Source organism: Grus americana, chromosome 16, assembly GCF_028858705.1.
Source record: "Grus americana isolate bGruAme1 chromosome 16, bGruAme1.mat, whole genome shotgun sequence".
Lineage (NCBI taxonomy): Eukaryota > Metazoa > Chordata > Aves > Gruiformes > Gruidae > Grus > Grus americana.
The window spans coordinates 7,086,111-7,105,298 of NC_072867.1; the positions used below are offsets into that span (position 1 = coordinate 7,086,111).

General features: G+C 40.9%; 1 protein-coding gene across 14 annotated transcripts; it reads right to left on the reverse strand.

The window, feature by feature from the left end:
- Positions 1–791: 791 nt before the first annotated feature.
- On the reverse strand, positions 792–18,671 carry LOC129213649 (solute carrier family 2, facilitated glucose transporter member 11-like). 14 transcript variants are annotated; one of them, XM_054844125.1, is made up of 16 exons: positions 18,585–18,671; positions 17,870–17,968; positions 16,852–17,034; positions 14,490–14,564; positions 10,783–12,040; positions 9,138–9,236; positions 8,425–8,585; positions 7,679–7,803; positions 6,051–6,180; positions 5,757–5,905; positions 4,954–5,141; positions 3,771–3,881; positions 3,583–3,684; positions 2,385–2,460; positions 1,333–1,460; positions 792–1,004 (listed from the first exon to the last, which is right to left on the reverse strand). In XM_054844125.1, the coding sequence occupies exons 5-16, from the start codon at positions 10,804–10,806 to the stop codon at positions 798–800; spliced, it is 1,500 nt and encodes a 499-aa protein (XP_054700100.1). In that variant the 5' UTR covers positions 10,807–12,040; positions 14,490–14,564; positions 16,852–17,034; positions 17,870–17,968; positions 18,585–18,671; the 3' UTR covers positions 792–797. The 14 variants fall into 14 exon arrangements, with proteins under 14 accessions (XP_054700100.1, XP_054700097.1, XP_054700093.1 ...); XM_054844122.1 differs by having other exon boundaries at positions 10,783–14,374; XM_054844118.1 differs by adding an exon at positions 15,411–15,902 and having other exon boundaries at positions 10,783–14,564.
- Positions 18,672–19,188: the final 517 nt, after the last annotated feature.

Genomic DNA, 19,188 nt, shown 5'->3' on the forward strand with positions numbered 1-19,188 from the left:
TTTTATGGTGGCTGGATTCCACCCAGGAGTCCTTTGGCTGCATTGCCACTGAAAGGCACTATTCCTTGAGAAGAATTGTAAAGGAACTTTTCCCCCATACTTTTTCGTTAACAAGTCTGAGCTTAGAATCAAATGGCTGAATTTTTTAGCAAAAAATTAAATTTAGGTCGAAGCAAGGATGGCTGCTCACATGGAAAACTTCAAAAGGGTTGAAGTCTGTCAAACTAGATACACCACAAGGGCAACATGGAGTTATGCATGGGAACCTGGCAAAGTTTGATTATTCAGTTGAGTCTAGAGAAACAAAGATTTTCTCTCCTATTCCACTAAATTTTTTCTTTAATCTGGTATGGATTGAACCCTAGCCAGAGATAGCAAGCCAAGAACTTCACTATTCCCATTTCAGGGTTGTAAAAACACATTCAGAAATCAGAGAGAGAGAGGGGATCACAGGTCTTCCCTTTCTCTGTGTTCAGCAGAGTGTTTATAAATTCTACATGCAGTTTCAGTGTGTATTAATTGCTCTGTTAAGAAGAGATTTACACATCAGCAAGTTAAGCCAAAATGCTCATGATTTACATGAGTCTATCCTGTTAATACCAGCCATCATCTCTTTTCTAAGCTGCCTAGAGTGGAGTGCTTGAAAAAGGTGCTGGTTTGGCAAAATGGGAACCTTGTAAGTGACGGACATGAAAGCTGACAGTCCATTTGGACCAACTTGCTAAACAGAAAATGACAAATGTCTTTTTTTTTTTTTTTCTTCCTTTTAAGGAAGCCTGACTCCACCTAATGGTGGGTCAAAGCCTGGTGCAGAAGGTATAATCCTCTGTGACATGATTTGGAGTTGTTGGAATACGCTTCTTTTTAAAGTTTAGCTTATTGAATTCTTCTGTGATTTCCATGATTGATTTCCCTTTTGTTTCTGGAAGGAACAGGTGGATAATAATCCCTGAAGTGAAAAGAACCCCCATAAAGATGAGGAAGCAGAAGTGCTTGAGTCTTTCCTGTAGGGAAGAGCAAAGTGAGAAAGAGAGCAAGATGAACATATCTTTTCTTTTGTCACTTTCTTGGCACAGTTTTTGTATTTGGGTCCCAAAGTACTTTGAATTTGATAAGGAGTTCTTTGCATTTTGACTTTTGACAAATATTTCAGTCTGAATAAGTATCTTGGGCAAACCAAGGCCCTCAGTTGCAAAAGTGGACTTGGGAGAGCAGGTGCCAAGACCACTCTAGACTGACATGGCATTGTCATCTCCTGCTGCTCCTCTTCCTGCTCCCATGGCTGACTCGAGCTTGGCACCCCTGGGGAGTGTCCCAGGGAAAGTCACTCACCACAATGAACGGGAAGGTTGTTCCGATCACAAAGACGCCCAGCCAGTTGACAAATGCGCTGATCACAAAGGCAGGTGGTCTGCATGAGAGCTTGAAAATTTCAACCCTAATGGAAACTGTGGCACCAGCTGAAAGGAAAGAAGAATAAGAGTTGATGCGTTTGATTTGAACATTTGGACTGAGTGTTACTGTTACACGGTCAGCAAATAGATGCTACTATCATGGACTGGCATTCAAAAGATTTGAGTATGTTGCTCTGTTTTACAAAAGAAAATGTTTGTGGCATCTTATAAACTGCTAGACATTAGTTTATTAAAGTGGTAAAATATTCAAATAAATTTCTTGGGGAGATTCAGTAATTAAGTAGTTAACACTTGAGAAAGTCTCACATCTTCTCATGAAAGAAGCTGTGTAAGGATGGAATAACAATTCTTATTACTAACAAGAATTCCCAGCACGATACTGCTAGATCACCAATGAATGATCTTCCCGGATTCACTTCCTGTGCATTTCAGTTATGTTTTGAAGTCACAGGACTTTGACAGGTTTGAGTTAGGAAAATAGTTCAACCCTGCCATATGGGAAGGCAAATATTTTAAAAATAAATAGGCTTTAAAAAATTTTTTTTAAAGAGGAGCAAGTAGTATATGCTAGGAAAAGAATTACTCCAAAGTAGGTCTTCTGCACTGCTGTCTGTGTGGGATAAGACGTAACATTATACAACATTGAATTTAAAAGAACTCTTGCTTTTCTTTTTCTTTTTTCTTAGTATTTTTTTAAATCTTTTACCCATCTGCTTTTACTCTATTTTTCTTGTATTTTTCCAGTGAGTACTTTTTGCTGTGTTCCTTTTCTTTTGATAGCAAAACTCAAACCTGATGGCACTGAAGTTTGTGGCCAATGATTGGACCCACAATGTTTACATGACTATGAGATTGGGATAAGTTAATTTACTTATGCTAAATGTTATGCAATATTATTCAGTATTTTCCTAGACATATTAATAAGCTCACATGACTCGATTCCTTTATTTCTTTTGAATGAGTACTTACCTGGCCCAACTCCAAAGACAACTGCAAACAAGATAATCAGACAAAGGCTGCAGTATGGCATCCAGAAATACCAGTCCTGGGAAAAAAACCCCAAAAACCCATGACAAACTTCTGGGTGAAAACTGTTAATAACTGTAGGTGAGAAATGCTACTTCTTTTTCAACACTGTCACCTCAAGAAAAAAAATACAGTGTGTGGGAACTGGCAGAGAAATGTGAGTGCTTTTTCCTGCGGATGGAGCAGTGAGGTTTTTGTTAGGTGAGCCGAGAAGCATGTTTGCTAGTGTAGAGCAGCTGTCAAGCTTGGAAGCCTTCAGGTAAAGGAAGCCTGAATAGTACTTTTCCACCCTGTTTTCCTTTCTTCTTGACCCCATGGTGCTTCCCCCAACACTTAGAGATATGGGACAGCCAAATCATATCTTTCTTCACTTTTGTTAAGTGATAGGTTCAATAACTGGTACTGAAAAGGAATTTTCCTAGATCTTAGTCAAGAAGATATGAGACTCAACGCTTTAGGAAAAACAATTTTTCTCTGCTATGTTTGAGATCCTTCATGAATGAAGCAAAACTGGAAGTCTGCTGCCACCTTGCTTCAAGGCTAATTTTACAGTAGTATCTATAGAGTAGCTTTTGGATGAATACTGGTAGCCCACGAGACTTGCTTCAACAGCAATGACACAATGTTACAGAGGTGAACTGGTGTCCAGTCTGTGAACAGATATGTGCATTCCCGGTATCTTCTGCGGCAAAGCTGAATTTCAAACTAACTGATGCAAGGAGTCTGGGGTTTTGTTATTAATTGTTAAAAACTGCATTAATAGAAAGGGCGATTTTCCTAGGACTGTATTTTGATCTATGCTGGTCAGTGTTTCATCCTTGCAGTCTGATGAAATCAGGAATCAGTGCTAGTCTCCCAGTGTTTTATGTGCTCCTTGCTGAGCCCATGGGACCATGTTGAAAGGAAGGCAGGAATACAAGAGAGTACTTGCTGAGAGAGGGTTTAACCCTATGTATAGACAAGCATGATCTTTAGGATATTCCCCTCTACCGGTCCCAGAGGGTAAGCTGTTAACACAGAAGTTATTTTAGCACTTCTAAACCTCACTTTCATTTCTCCATAGCATGATCCTGCCTGCGAGACCAGGTTGGAAATAGAATAGGTAATGGAAATAGATCTGCTATGAGAAGAGTTTCCTTACCTGTAGCGACAGAGTCACGGTAATACCAGCTAGCAGCGAACCCATGATCAAATAGCCTCCTCTTAGAAGCACTTTCCTGCCCAGTCGCTCAATGATGGAGCTCTGAAGGACAGAAATCACACTGGTATCAGTGCTAGAAGAGGAAATTGTGACCCATTCCCATAGTAATAGAATAGTAATAGACTTACACAGACTACAGTAGCTAAGAGTTCAGACAGTCCAACAGACAGGGTCATATAGGAGATCATTCTTTCATCAAAGCCGGCTGCCTGGAGGACCTCAAAAGTATAAAAATAGATCTGGAAAAAAAACCCGTAAAACAGTAAGAGAAGAAAATAACTGATTTTTTTTACCCATGCCTGTGTGTCACTGCCCTAGATAGGAGCTGCTAACCAAGCATGCAGCTCAGCTTTGGAGTCAGATAGAATCCTGCACTCTTTTTGGTAGTATTCACTTTATTGGCAGACAAAAGCACTGTAAAATGTAATTAATTAATTCATTAGATAAAATATAAAATGCTGGGATAAAAGGACCTCCAGCTGCTGCAGTGTAATTAGGTTTGCAGAGTCCTGATTTAGGTGCTTTGAGAAACAGCCAGGTATTTCATCAGTTCTGGACCCCATCCAAAAGCATCATTGCAGGATATATTTTTCTTTCTCGAGAAAGAAGAGCATGCATTATGGACTCATGAGGGGGTAAAACAAGCACCTTTTCTTTTCAGGTATCTCTGCTACTGTTTGGAGATATGCTGAGATGATAAATATTCCAGTTTAAGCTGCGTTAGACTCAGCTGTGTATTTCCTTTGCAGATGTTGCTGCACCGTGATGTTAGAGGTAGAAGAATCATGCAGGCAATTGCAAAGCTGTGGCTTCGAAATGATTCCAGAAAAGTGCTGCTGTGAGAAGGAGGAGGAGAACCGTAGAAGCTGCCAGAACAGTAAGCATGTTTGTTATTAGCTTTAAAGGTAGAGTGAGCATACTGCCATCCCAAAATCTTAAGATGCTAAGAGCCGGGGGACAAATCGCAGCAGTCACATAAAACTACATTGCAGATTTTGCCAATATAGGGTGGGCTCATTTGTAAGAGCAGGTTCTGGGGCCTTGTAACGGCTTCCAAAAATGGCTGTTAAATAAGCCTAACTACCAAGGAAGGTAACTCCGGTAAGGACCAAGAGCTGGGCAAAGGAATGTCATATGATGAGCCCAGCCAAGCTTTGCAGACCACTGCTGCTGCCTTGTAGCAGGGCTGGCAGACAGCAAGTTGTGGTGTGAGAAGCCTGAGAAAAATGGAGGAAACTCCTGGGAGCCATGATGTCTTCTTTAAGGTTGTCAGTAAGTGTTCTGAGACTTTAAGGGGGAAATACACTCAACTGCATTGATGCCACATAGCTGAACTGTGGCAGTCAGAATAACTATCATGTACAGCTGCCAACGGAAAGCTGGTTCTTTCATTAGCTCCAGGACACTCAAGATCTTGGTGTTTTTCATTGTTGCCTTCTCTTTCATGATGTCATCAATCTCTGCTTGGTGATGGCCTTCACCCCAAAGCTGCCTTATGGCTGTGGAGGAGAAGGAGAGCGAGACCTGCCATGTTAATTCGTCTCTTGTTTGTTGCCTAAGGAGTTTGTTGAGTAGGTGATGCAGGTGCCTAGCAGCACAGCATGCATGGGCTGTGGTGTGAGGCAGAGATATTCTATAGTGTGTTCAAGAGTCCTGGTCCCCTCCTGCACAGAGGGACCTGTTCTGACAGAGGGGCTTAGTGAGGTTCACAGTGACTCCCTCCCTGCCCATGGGACCACTTTTCTCCCTTCCTCCTTTTCTCAGGGTATGACCAGGGTACACAGCCAACAACCAGAGCTGAGGGGTGCCCTGTGGAGCCCTGCAGTGCAAACAGCCATTTAACATTTATCATTTATCATTTATTATCAGACTGACTGCACAAGTGGTGTCAGCTGAATGCAAAAAGTTTTGTAATACAGAACTGTACAGAGAAGTAGTTTCATGTTCTATGTGGAGACTACAACAAAAATATACTTAGTAGGTATTCACAGAGTCATCTTAGAAATGAGCAAGGAGAAACTTGGTGCTGTTTATTGTTTTCCATATGGGGAGAGCAAACATCACAAAACAACTGAATGTCAAGTGAGGAACAGGAACCTGGAGGCCTTGGTTACCTTTTTTGCAGCCTTCCTGGTCTCCTTTATGCATGAGGAGATATGGTGGGGACTCAGGGAAGAAGGGCAGAGTGACCAGTTGGACCAGTGCTGGAAGTCCACAGGAGGCCATCAGCATGGGCCAGAGGGACTGGCTGCCCAGAAGCTCCCTGGTGGGGATAAAATGTGTGTGTAGAATAAAAGTTTATTGCATTGGTTTTGAGGAGAGAAAGGAATGGATGGAAAAGCAGAGGAAGAAGCAAAAGGTAGAAGGGATACAGAGGTGAATTGGATGAGAAATCAATTGTATTATACCTTTGTCCTGAAATTTGCCCGACGGCTTTTCCCAGTGACCAAAAGAAAGAGGAGGTAGAGTTTGCAAATCCACGTAGCTTCCTGGGGGAAATTTCCCCAACGTATTGATGATGTAGAGGAACACAAAGACCTTGAGGTGAGGATAGAATTATGGGAGAGAAGAAAGAAGACATTCATAACCACTGGAAATAAAATTGCATGTAAATAATTAACCATTACAGAATATAGCTGCCTCATGCACCAAATTGTTTCTCATCCCTCAGCCCACGTATGAGATTTTTCAGTACTAGATTTTCTAACCCTTTCTACAAAAGTGTTCAGTTCCTGTCCTCTTTGCACAGTGCAGTTTCCTGATCTTAAGGAATGTACAGTTTTCTCTTTGAGATGCAGGTGTAGCCTCATCATAGTATCTCTTGTGAGCCTTAGCATATTTTAAAGGACAGAGAGTATGCAAGTGCTGAATAACTACACACTCTAGAAATATTTAGTTGGCTTGTAGTTAACCTACGTAATCTCAACCTTTTCTGACATGATGCTATAGAATAGCTGTATGGTAGGTCCATAGCATATTAAAATATACAGTGCTGTATTCAATGTTGATTTGTACATGATTTGAGGGGACATAGGTATTTATTTTCCACTGTACAGCAATAATTTTGATGACTTCAGGCAGAGTTGATGTTTCCAGCTATTAGTGAATAACTCTGACATGCTGAAAACTAGTCTGGGAACAAGAGCTTTTCCCAGGTATGGTGGTCACAGACCCTTTTATCTGTTTTGAAAGCAACAGGTTCTTCTGGCTTTATGTGATGGCAAAGCAAAGGAGATATGCCATCTCTTTAACAAAAAATAGGTCTTTGCATGAGGCATGATACAGGTCTAGATCATAGCAGGGTGAGTGTGTGGGTAGTTCTCAAAATACAACTGTTGTTCTTCGATAGCACTGTATGTCAAAGCAGCAATATACAAAATCTGGTTATTTGAAAAATAGACATTAATATCTAATGAAGTAAGTTAAAATAGGGATCCCTGTGAATATCCAAACTGAATGGAAAAGCAACTTTTTGTGTAGGAGACAAGTACAAGGCATACTGATACCAGCACAGGATGTTTTCACTGTATGTGGTCACTCTGTCAGGAGTGATTTTGCTTGATTATGTCCAGCTCTTTGTACTAACCTCAAGGACTTCTTACTGCTTTGAAACAGGTTAAATACCTTGTAGAACATATGGAAATATGTTCAGAGTTAAAATTAAATAGCCATGGCCTTGAACAGCCTTATGAGAATACTACCTTTAAACCATATACCATATAATTTCCAGTACTGTTAACCAAAATTAAGATAATATTATACATATTTTTCCATCAGAAAAACAACCTTGTTTCATATTGTATGAGAACATTCCTGACAGCTCTGAATATTTATGCACTTGGGAAAGCTGAATTTCATTTGGTATCAGTGAAATTAGTAGTAATTATGCTCTTTATTGCTGGGTGTTACAGAAGATCTTCTCACAAGGGATCCCTGACTTTAGTACTTTATTTTCTTAATGGAAGGTTATTATTTACTTTGAATAAAAATGTAAAATTTTGGGAGAGTCTGCTGACCTGTGGGAGAAATCTCTTACCTGCACTTATTCCACACATGAAACGTCCAATTAGAATCATCTCAAAGGACCGGGCTATTTTACTGCAGCCCATGATGGATGCTGCCACTATCATGAGCAGATTGTTGCACAGAAGACATTTCTTTCTGTAAGTGCAGAAAAGTAAAAAGAATTTTTGTAAATCAGAAGGGAAATGGCACTTAAGCTCCTGGCATGTCAGATGTCTTGGGTGAAATTGTCTGGCTAGTTTTATGAAATTATATATATCTGGTGCAGGACAAAATAAGCCCTTCCACACCATTGGCACTGGATACTCTGGACTCACAGTGTGCCTTGGCACACAGCTAGACCTGGGAGTTTGGGAACACTTCTGGGTTTTGTAGCAGAGAAAAGTCTTAACGCTTTTCTGCACTTGAAAAACCATCATGAAACACATTGATGTAGCACTTAGGAGCATCTCAATGCTGCTATATTTCGAGTAGCACCTCCAAGAAACCCATTCTGTCTTCATCTGAGGGGCTGCCTTTCCTCCTTGCTGAGACTAGCCCAACCTGAGTAACTGCGTCTGGTGTGACAGGCTGGCAGCAGAGTTGATTAGCCTGTGCCACAGGACAAGAGGAAGAAGCAGCAAATTCTGTTGACACCACTGCTAAGCTGGCTGTATTACAGCCATGACTATGCCTAGAAATCTGTCTCATATTTAAAACCTCAACTGTCATTTCCTTAAGATAAGATTCAACTGACAAATTGTCTTTAAACATACATACTTGCCATACTTGACTGTCAGGTATCTACTTCCTGCAGAACCCAAGACACCTCCTATACCAAAGATGGACACAGTGATAGACCATAGGAACAAGAGGTTATCCTGATGGATGGGGTAGCCATATCGCTCCAGCCAAGTTTCATTAATGAAAACCTTAACATGCTGAGACAGAAAAAAGAACTTTCATTAACAATAACTGTGATTCCAGTGCATGTTTTTTATTATATATAGAACATAATTTTGTTGCTTCAGCTAAAGTCACTATTTCATATAGACTCTAAAAGTGCACATTAGCTAATAGACAGTGTAATAGAGTATGGTGTGTTCGTTTTGCCATTAAAAGGAGTTCATTCTTTGGGTTTTTGTCCTTGAAATCTGAGGAACTGAGGCACAGACTTGTAGTGAAGAATAGTGTTAAATGAGACCACTGAAGTAAGCACGTGTAGGTTTATAGAGGAGACAAACGCCACCCCAGTCAGCGTGCATCTTCTGAGGAACAGTTCTATAAATGACAACTTGCAGGTCTCTCTCTTTTCTTCTATTTTGAACACTTTGACATGTTCTGCTTTACATGATAGCATAGTCATGGGAAAGAATTGTGAGAGGAGAATATTGGGATTATATCCTTGCTCACTGCCAGAAAGGAGCATCCTTCAGCAGGAATGTAGACTTAGCACTGCTGTTAACCAGTGTGTCATGTGTGTCTTTGCCTACCTGAGACATGTAGGTGATGGTAGAAATTTGAAAGCCAATTTGGAATGTTCCACCTATCCCCAGGACAGGGATCATTTGAAAGAGCCCCCGGTACTGTACCTGCAGAGGTAGAATAAAACCTTCTTAAGTTTGTAGCCACCTCAGGCTGTTCTTGGAACGCGTCTTTCATTCTCCAGAAACATAACATTTGTTCAAGGGATTTGCAGATAGGCATGTTCCCTCTGCTTGCCCTGGTGTGAAGTGTACATCCTCCTGTGATTTCCCTCTGTCCAACTCAAGGACATGCAGCCTTTATCTGTGGAAACCAATACATTTCCCTCTCTTCCTTGATAATTAGTCAACAGAGTAGCAAGATGAAGATCATTCCATACGTCAGGGCTAATACATGCAAGAGTGGTTTTGAGGAGGGAGGTCTTGCTTTCATCTCTGCTATCTGGACAGTGGCCAGGCTATCTGCAGCTCAGACCTGTGCCCAAAGTAGTGACGAGGCTCTCTGTACCCAGACCTTTCCTATCTTATCAGAGAGAGTAGCTGCTGCACTAGCTACCCTTCAGGCCCTTGAATAGTAGGCAGTGATCCCTAAACTCAAGTTTTGTGGCAAAGCCTCCTGAAATTGCCCACAGCAGCTAAAAATTAAAGAAAGAAATCTGAAATGGGCAAAAAAAGAGCCTGATGTTGCTTGTAGCATGTTTTTCCACTTAGGTTTCTGTCAGTGTGGCAGCCCTTGGAAATCCATGGGGTTTTTACCTAGATGGAGAGGAAGGAACAGCAAGGAAAGGTCTTGGGACTTCTGCACTGGTTCTGCTCAAGCTGTGCTGTAGGAGGAAAGTGTCTTTTCTAGCTCTTATTACCATCATCAGTTCTAAACTCTTGCCCCTCCTGCCTGTCTTAAGCCACATGGTCATCTTAATCTCTTGAGAGCTTTGAGAACAGGTATCCCACTTTGATGTTTTTCTAGTTGGTTACAGATCCGAAAATACACAACCAGCATGGCACTTATTTAGGTTTACACTACAGCAGCCTTTACAGCAGAACATAGTGAATACGCTGTGAATGAATGAATGAAAAATTGCTGGCCTTTCAGAGGTGCCCTGCCATATTCCTCTTTCCTGGACGAGAGGTTGTGTGCCCAACAGGAGCTGGGAGCTCTTTCTCAAAGAGACATTTTCCTAACTGGAGGTGCCTCACTGATGTGTGAGGGTTCAAGACTCAGCCATAGCCAGGATATAAATGCACAAACATCGCTGTCAAGATGCCACAGCTGCCAACATCCAGTTCTGTTCCCTGCCTTTCAAAACCTCTGCCTGCCATCTCCTGCACTAAATAATTAGTGATACATTTAACAAAACTATTTTTTCAGCAGGTAAGCAAAGCAAATTATGGTTAAGGGTAGGCAAATATTTTTGAGTAAATGAAAACATTTAAGAAATATTAACATATTGATAAAAATATGACAAAGATGGATAGCAGAGCGTATGAAGTGCAAACATCTGCAATATCTCAAAATGGTGGGCAGAACCACTTCTGAGATGCTTTTAGTGAATAGAATCCTTGTTGGTTTTACTGAGGTACTGATTTTGTTTTCTTTGAAACACTAGCAGTGTACAAAAATGTCACAGATGTAAATACCCCACCAAGTACTTACCAGGTCCGATAGGAAGCCGGTCATCTCTGGCTAGGGGCTGGTTGTCCAGTGAGTGATGTGTCTTTGTCATCACAGGCTTCTGTGTCTGTCTCCTGCCTGCTGGTACGGCCGTGGGCATTTGGCTTCAGGGACCAGAGTTAAATTTTTACTATTTCGTCTTCATTCACTTATATTTACTTCAACTGGCCAAAGTTAACACTGCCAGATTAAATATTTCAGGAAATAATTGCATCTAGTCCAGTCCACAGGGGGAAAGTTTCAAAGCAAAGGAAGTTTGCACCTGGGGGCTAGTGAAGGCTTTGGAAATGGAAAGGAGAACAGTTCAGGCAAAAAATCTAAACAGTTTTCCAGGAACAGTAAGATACTTTACATCTGTGATACGGACTGAGGAGTATCTCTGCTGTAATCTGCACAAAGCATAAAGCAGCTGGTATGATGTTTAAATACTGTTATTTATTAATAAGTAAAGTATGTGGTCTTCTGTTTCAGATTCATATATAGTAAATATTGTTTATTAGATGAAAAATAGGCAAATTCTGAAGCACACAGCCCTTCCTTGGGCTTGAAGTAGAAGTAGCAAATTTCAAAGCCTAATTCTGCTATTCTGGCTTTATGTATCAGTTAGACTGTACTGTGGAGAGGTATTTCTTGTCTGGTGTTTATGGGGATGTTTGCTGGCCAGGAGTGGTGAAAAGGCAGTGAGAGAGATTAGGCCATGGCAGAGGCTTTTGGAATAGAGCGTCTGGTCCTGAAGGCTCCACTTGAAACAGCCATTAACTGTAAGACCCACTTACTCATGAAAGTAACCAAAGTAAGTAAATATTCGCGAATGAGTTAGGATGGAACAACTGGGATCTTAATCTCCTAGGTTTCAGCTTTGAGCATCACAGACATGGAACAACTCCAAAATCAGTGTTGCAGCCATTGAAAAGTCACCTTCGGTTTCCAGAGGCTCCTCTCTTGTCAGGCGAAGCCCAAACTGTACCTCTACATGGCTTCTGCTAGAGGCAGCACTTGGAAGAAAGAGGTTTGCCTGGGGCTCTCATGTCATTCCTGCTTCCAAAGTCTTTCGCTTGCTCTTACTCATGCCAGGGGACTTTCCCCCACCCCCAAGCCTTGGGGTGGGGGCAAATGGGGCAATGGGGTTGTACTGGAGCCCTCAGAAAATGCCCAAGCTCACCCTTGGGACTGGAACGTTCAGTTCATAAAGCACAGAATGCAATTATTTACAGAGGGGTTTACTGCAAATACTGGGAGTCTAAAGAAATGAGAAAAAAATGCATGTTAATAATAAAACCTTAGTTACTTGTGTAATTCCAACTATTGCCTATATAACTGCATAGCAAATGATGTTTACTCTGGCTTGCAATAGCCTTTAGAATGATTTGGCATTTTTGTTATTGCTTTCTTTTGAACACCAACAATTGTAACATAATGATTGTACAAAAATGCAAGTTGCATAGCTATTGACTATTTATTGTTTTAAAATTTTAATTTTTCCTTTTAACTACATATTTTTTCTCAAATTGTATCAGAGTGTAGGGGGGGTTATGTCATAAGGATCCCTACACTCCTTGAAAATAATTACTGAGCATCTCAAAGAGCAGTAAATTCCATCAGCTCACAGTAAAATATCTCTATATTTTGGGGGATTTCTGGTGATTCTGAGCTACACATGACTATATAGCATGGTACTGTTTCACCTTATCAGCAATTTTAGGATGATTTTATCATAGGAGTTTACCTCTTGTTTTTTGTCCAGTCAATGGCATTGACCCTTTCTGTTAAAAAATTCACCTATATTCTAGAAACGACTCTTTACACTATGAAAGTTGTGCATGGTTTCATATTTAAGGAATTATTACAGAGTTAAGTTAATTTGTTCTACACAGAGCTGTAAGAAATGCTTGCTGTGAAATGGACAAACACATGAAACTCACTTTCACAAGGTGTGTCATAAATTTGTCTAAAGAGCTCAAAGCTGGGCTTGGTTCTAAGCCACCTTGATCTGCACTATATTGCACATGGTGGATGACTGAAGCCACCTGCCATTTAATTTCACACTGAGAGGAACTCAGCGGTTTCTTCTAGGTTTGATTTGAGACTTTGGGTTTGCTATAATCCAAACCTCAAAATTAATTTCTGAATAGCAAAATCACAGAGACTGGAACTAAAGAAGACATTTAGGCACAAAACATTTCCTAAGTGAAATCTATAAGTTTGGCATAGCACTTTTTTATGGTATGATGACTGACTTATTATTAACTGCTCTCAGGTTTTTACAGTGATATGAGAGTGACTTTCATTCATGAAGATTCCACTTGTGTGTATGAAGGAATATTCATATCTTTTCCAATAATGGAAAACAGATAATTTGCCTTTGCTTTGTTTTGCAGTCTGCAAGCATTGCAGTCCTTTGTGACCTTACTTAATATACAGTCCTTCTGCTGACCAGCTAGAAGCTAGTGCAGGTGTCCTGGTTTCAGCTGAGAGGGTTGATTTTCTTCACAGCAGCTAGTGTGGGGTTATGTTTTGGATTTGTGCTGGAGACAGCATTGATAATATAGAGATGGTTTTGTTCTATGGACCTGTTGTTGAGCAGTGTTTACACGGGGCCAAGGCCTTTTCTGCTTCTTGCACTGCCCTGCCAGCGGGATGGCTGGGGGTGCACAAGAAGTTGGGAGGAGACACAGACAGGACAGGTGATGCAAACTGTCCAAAGGGATATTCCATACCATATGACGTCATGCTCAGTTTATAAGGAGCTTGGGGGGGGTGGGGTGGGGAGGGGCAGTGGTGTTTGGAGTGATGGTGTTTGTCTTCCCAAGTAAGCGTTACACATAACAGAGCCCTGCTTTCCTGGAGATGGCTGAACACCTGCCTGCCCGTGGGAAGTGGTGAATGAATTCCTTGCTTTGCCTTGCTTGTGAACACGGCTTTCGCTTTACCTATTAAATTGTCTTTATCTCAACCCACGAGTTTTCTCACTTGAGCTTTTTCCAATTCTCTCCCCCATCCCGATGGGGGGGGGGAGTGAGTGAGCAGCTGCGTGGTGCTCAGCTGCCGGCTGGGGTAAAACCACGACAGCAGGTGATAGGTTTCTCAAGAAAAGTATTTCCTGTAAAGGAGTGAGGTCTCTTCCTAAAATGTAAAGCATCAAATTCTTCGGTTATTTCCATAACCAAGTTCCCCTTTGTCTCTGGAAGGAAGAGGTAGATGAAGATGCCCGAGCTGATAAAGATCCCAGTAAATATAAGGAAGCAGAAAGAGATGAGTTTTTTTCTGGAAATAAACCAGAGAAAGATTTTTTTTTTTTTTGCTTCTCCTTTGACAGCACTTTGAACATGATGACAAAAAGATGACAATGATGGCAAAGTTTCACTTTGTAGCTGTCTAAATCCAGTTTGTTTTGTTGCTGTGACATGAAACGTGCCAGTCTTTAGGTGTGAAACTCCAATGGGAATAAAATAGTTAAAAATTTCTTCTTACCTGAAGGGAGAGAGTAACTGTGAGGACAGACAGTGCCAAGGCCATGAAAGCATAGCCCTTGCACAGAAGTGTCTTCCTGCCAGACTGCTCAAGTGGTAAAGGTCTGGAAGGGCAGGAAAAACACTCACTTCACTGTAAGCACAGCTAAAGCCTGAGTAACACACTGATACAGTTCACCTTACACACAGCGGAGTGGGAAGGAACACACAGAGACCAACCCTTAGTGATACAGATGAAATAAGGCCGCCTTCAAACCCAGCTGTGCGCAGTACCTCAGAAGTGCAGAAATAGACCTTGAAAACACAATGGAAGAAAAAAACTTGCATTGAGATCAAGGGATTGCATGTGCACTATCATCTCTAATGTCAGGACTGGTAGGCAAGCAAATTCCACCAGTGACCTGTCCTTTTTGCTGATTGTTGGGAAAATACTTCTTTTCAAGAATGGGTTAGAAATAGAAAGTGTATTTTTAAAAGCTTTTCATATGCTTTTAACAGAAAGAAACTGCTATCATTTTCGTTTCAGTCCTGGTCATCATCTGATGCACGTCAGCTGTGGTCCAGAAAAAAAAGAGATAAACTTATCATCATCATTTAGTGTCAGACCTACAGAAGTGAATATACAGGTGTTAATAATGGGCAAATTTCCTGAGGAAGATGAGGGAATTCACATGAAGCTTTTTCCTTTCTCTTTTCACTATTGCTATAGTTATTCTAGTCCCACTACATCCAGACAGGCCCAAGAAAAAAAGCCAAAAACAGGGGATGAGAAGGCTTTAGCAGGTAGTAGCTTGAAGAGGCTGTACTCTGCCTTCTAGCCAGTTTTATTAGCTCTCCTGACAACAAGAACAGCAACAGCTACCAAAGCCATAACATTTACAGAACATAACCTCCTTTGAACAGATGCAAGCATAACCCTGACACACTAATGGTGGTGCCGCTGCTTGTGTTCAATTCTGCTGGATGCCAGCTGCAGTCTCATAACGGTGATTTTGGCCCTGATGCATGGGCCTGTGCTGAAATAAGTGAGGCTGTGTGGCACCTAAATTTCCAACTTCTTCTTGAAGGTGTCAGTCACAGCAATGACACTGAAGCAGAAGTACAAAGATGAGAAATCTAAGAGAAAAAAGCCTAGCTTACTTGTTTTATCTTTCCTTTTGAGTAGGAGACAGGTAGGGTGAGTAGTCAAAATTATTTGAGATGTTGCTTGCAGAAGTGTGACAAAGAGAGGCCTTGGCATGGGGTTAAAACAACATGCAAACATTAATATTGGTGGATTAATCATATACTGTCTGGTTTATCAGTAACTGCAAGAGATGCAGCAATAGTAAGCCACTGGGAGAACAGGCCTCCTGAGGTTTGGCACATTGGATTGTGCAGCCGAGGAGTATGAATGCTGGAGACAGAAAGGTTCCTTAAGCCATGAAGTGGTGAAGGTGCCCAGCCAGACTACCCCTGAAGGACTGACTTGCAGGAGAGACTGGAGCTATATCAGAGTCAGCATGACTGGACTTGGTAAGAGAGGGACAGAGGAATCCAAGGCTCATGCTTTTAAACCTGACATGGTGTTCTGTGACAGGGATGAATAGTCCCTCTGCAATATTCCAGCCGTGCTTCTGCTGAGACTGGTTCCTGCAAAAGGACCAGCAAAGACAAAGTGACACTGACCAAGATTACAACAGAAAATTTTCTCTTCTGTATGCGCAGAAAGGTTGGGACTCCTGAGAAAAAAACTACAAAAAAGAGAAAGAGGAGAATGAAATCAGAGAGAAGGCACTGACAAATGAAAGTGGAAGTTACCACAGCTGAATACATTATTGATCTGGTACAGTGCCAATAGTGCACACTGATCCTGACACATATTTTTCCATATGTCTATTTAGTTAGCTACTCCAAGGCTTTAATGTCTGTTCAGCGCAGTTCAGAAGTACTACCACTTGCGATTGCGCCACATTGTGAAATCTGTGCAAGCTGGGAAAAGAACAGCATGGAAGCAGATAAATGTTATATTTGTGTTCCGTTTGGTCTCATGCTGTTCTTATTTTCAAACAGGTGACTCGGGCATTAGAAATTCCCCTTTACAACATTGTTAGGGAAGCTGCAAGCTGTATAGAAGCACTGCCACAGAGAGGGTGGGAAGAGGGCATGGTAGCAAAGAAGCATAAGATTTTATCCTGGATGCAGGCAGCACCTTGTTAGTCTTTTTGGAATCAGTGAAGTATGGGGGCATGTTAACATACACAAGCCAGTCTGCCCCCAGCATTATTGCAGAATAAATGTCCATAATTCAAAACTTCTCTTCTTAAATAACATGGTGTATTTATATAGCACTGCCAGCTCAGTGAAGGTCTCTCTTTTTCTGTTAGGTAGATAGATAGTGAATGACAGTTTTCCAAATAAAGAGTGGTAGATGGATGGACAGAAACATCCAAAGCCAAATCAGCAGCCAGTTGATGGCCAGGAGTAAATCTCATGACTACTTGACTCCCACGCAGACACAACTTCTTTTATAGTGTCTGCAAGCTTAAACTGCAGAATTTTCTTATGGAAAATGCTGTGTGGAGAGGGGAAGATACCCAACTGCATTAATGCCAGAGAATTCCAGAGTTATGATCACAGTAATCAAAATGCACAGCTGCTGGAGTTTGGTCTTCCATCACTTCCAGCACTCTCGGGATTCTGATGTTTTCCATCACTGCCTTTTAGTTTTGCAGATTGTTCACTTTCTCCTGGTGCTCTCCCTCACCGCACAGTTTCTTCATAGCTGTGCAGAACAAAGAGGAAAGCTTGATACAGCTGTACTATTCATGCATCATAATATGTGTATGTGTAGATTTACTTAGTTATTCCCCTAAGGTTTCAGACATCATGATATTAAAAAGCACAAGCATGGTACGAGAACACCAGTGACATATGTTTATATCCTGTGTTCACAAATAAGATCCTATCTCACAGTTGTTAGTACCTAAACCTTAATTAACACAAAAGAGTTCTCAAGACATCAGTATCAGTCTCTCATCTCTCTTTCCCTGTCTGATCGCATGGCTCTTGCTACAGCATCTTGGAAGTGCCTGCCCTGAACCTGAACAGAGAAACTATGGTCACAGTCACTGGCAGCTCTTTGTGCTGATAACATAGTATATTGATTCATTAAAGGGCTTTGTGTTTGTATGCATGTGTAGTTTCACATAAAATTACAAAGACACGCTGTATCCAGACAGATTTGTTGGAAAGAATTTGTAGTGAATTGATGAGGAAATTTATGCAGTTTTCTGACAAGATGAGATAGCTCCTAGTAGGCCGCTATCTGCTGTTTCAGTTAGGTGCTTATGGTGCCCGAATTACCTCATTTAAAATTACCTTACATGATATCTTTTGAAAATTTTGACTGCCCATGTTATTATCTGTTAAGCAGAAAGACTGATGTGTTTGTTACCTGGGCATGCCCACTCCAAGGCAGCTATAATCTAGGTTCTTACTCTTTCCTGCAGAGAAGTCAATGGAAACAATTTGCAACTTTTTTTGGGAAACACCCTTTACATTTTGACCCCACTACCAATGACTCCTGAAGATGCTGTATCTGCTTAAACTTTTCTTACCATGGCTGAGTAGTTGGTCATAGAGATTTGAAAGCCAATTCTGAGGGATCCACCAACTCACAACACTAAGAGAATTACAACCAACCACTGGTACTGAACCTGCAAGGAATAATTAATACAAGCTCATCACAAAAGAAATTGGTGATATCATAGTCCCTGCATTTCTAGGATATCATCTTGTTTGGTGATGCTTAAATAGTCTTAGCAGAACATGCAAAGAATCAATGCAAAAAAAAAAATCAGCCAGATAAATGTTCTGGATTATCAGTTTTGTTACTCTTCTTCGCATTAATTAATTAACCAATCCACAAAAACTTTATTTTCAAATGCACAATTTCGTATCACTATCAGACTACCAGCAAGGAAAGCTTAATAGTATCACAGTTGTGCATGGGAAGGTGTGGGAGCAGGAAAAAACAGTATGGAAATGCGTCACCATTTAACTACTAGAGGACTTTAAAACTTTTTTTAAAAAACTTAGTTTCTCTACTCAGCTGGAACTTTTTTTAAAATTTTAAATGATGTTTAAAAAGTTAGCTCTAATTTTTACAGTAACAAAACTAGAAGGATTATCCACTGTCCACCCTATTATTTTGAAAATAGTTTGGTACATGCAAATTGAATTTTCTTTAGGAATGGTAATTGCAACAGATGACCTCTTAGTTCTTCTCAAAGCTTCCTATTAACAGCTGATACTGCCAGCTGTAGTACTCACCACTTCTGAAAGAGCTTTTTCATCTTATATCGAAAGGGTGGCTGATCCCAGGCAGACAGAACTCTCTTAGATTGAGGAAGTGTTTTCTGTCATGCCTTTTCTTCACCTTCTGCTTAAGTAATCATCTGACACTGAGACTGAGGTTAATGTTTCCTTTGGTTGATTTCTGTTGACTGATTTTTTTTGCAGCAATTGGACAGCGCTTAGAACTGATGGATTAAATATTTCAATGACTCAACAGGAGAGGTCCCTCTGAATGGGAACATTTTGTAGCAAGAGTGCTCCCTATTTTAATACAGGGAGTGAAACCAGATCAAATATAAAACCTAACCCAGGTTTCAGTTGCTGGAACACACACTGGTGCTTTAATATCATAGCTTCTTCTAAGGCTATTTCTTTAAAAGTAGCAAGCACATTATTTGAAATATCTAAATAGAAAACTCCCTAAAACTCACCACAGATTTAGTGCTTCAGCACAATGATAATCAATGTGAATGGTTGAACTGCAGAAAGATAGGACATATGGTCCTACTGAAAGGGAGGCATGGTATGCCATTTGTAACTGTGACAGAAAATGGAAAAATAATTGATCGTTCTATACAAA

What these genes read in the sequence shown, in the direction of transcription:
- LOC129213649 (XM_054844128.1), bottom strand. Translation starts at nt 10,806, where the DNA reads ATGACCGGCTTCCTATCGGACCTG. An exon ending in TCTTAGCTACTGTAGTCTGT is followed by an intron (nt 3,685 to 3,770) that starts GTAAGTCTATTA and finishes TCTGTCCTTCAG; the next exon opens with AGCTCCATCATTGAGCGACT. An exon ending in TGTCTTTGGAGTTGGGCCAG is followed by an intron (nt 1,461 to 2,384) that starts GTAAGTACTCAT and finishes CTTTCCTTTCAG; the next exon opens with CTGGTGCCACAGTTTCCATT.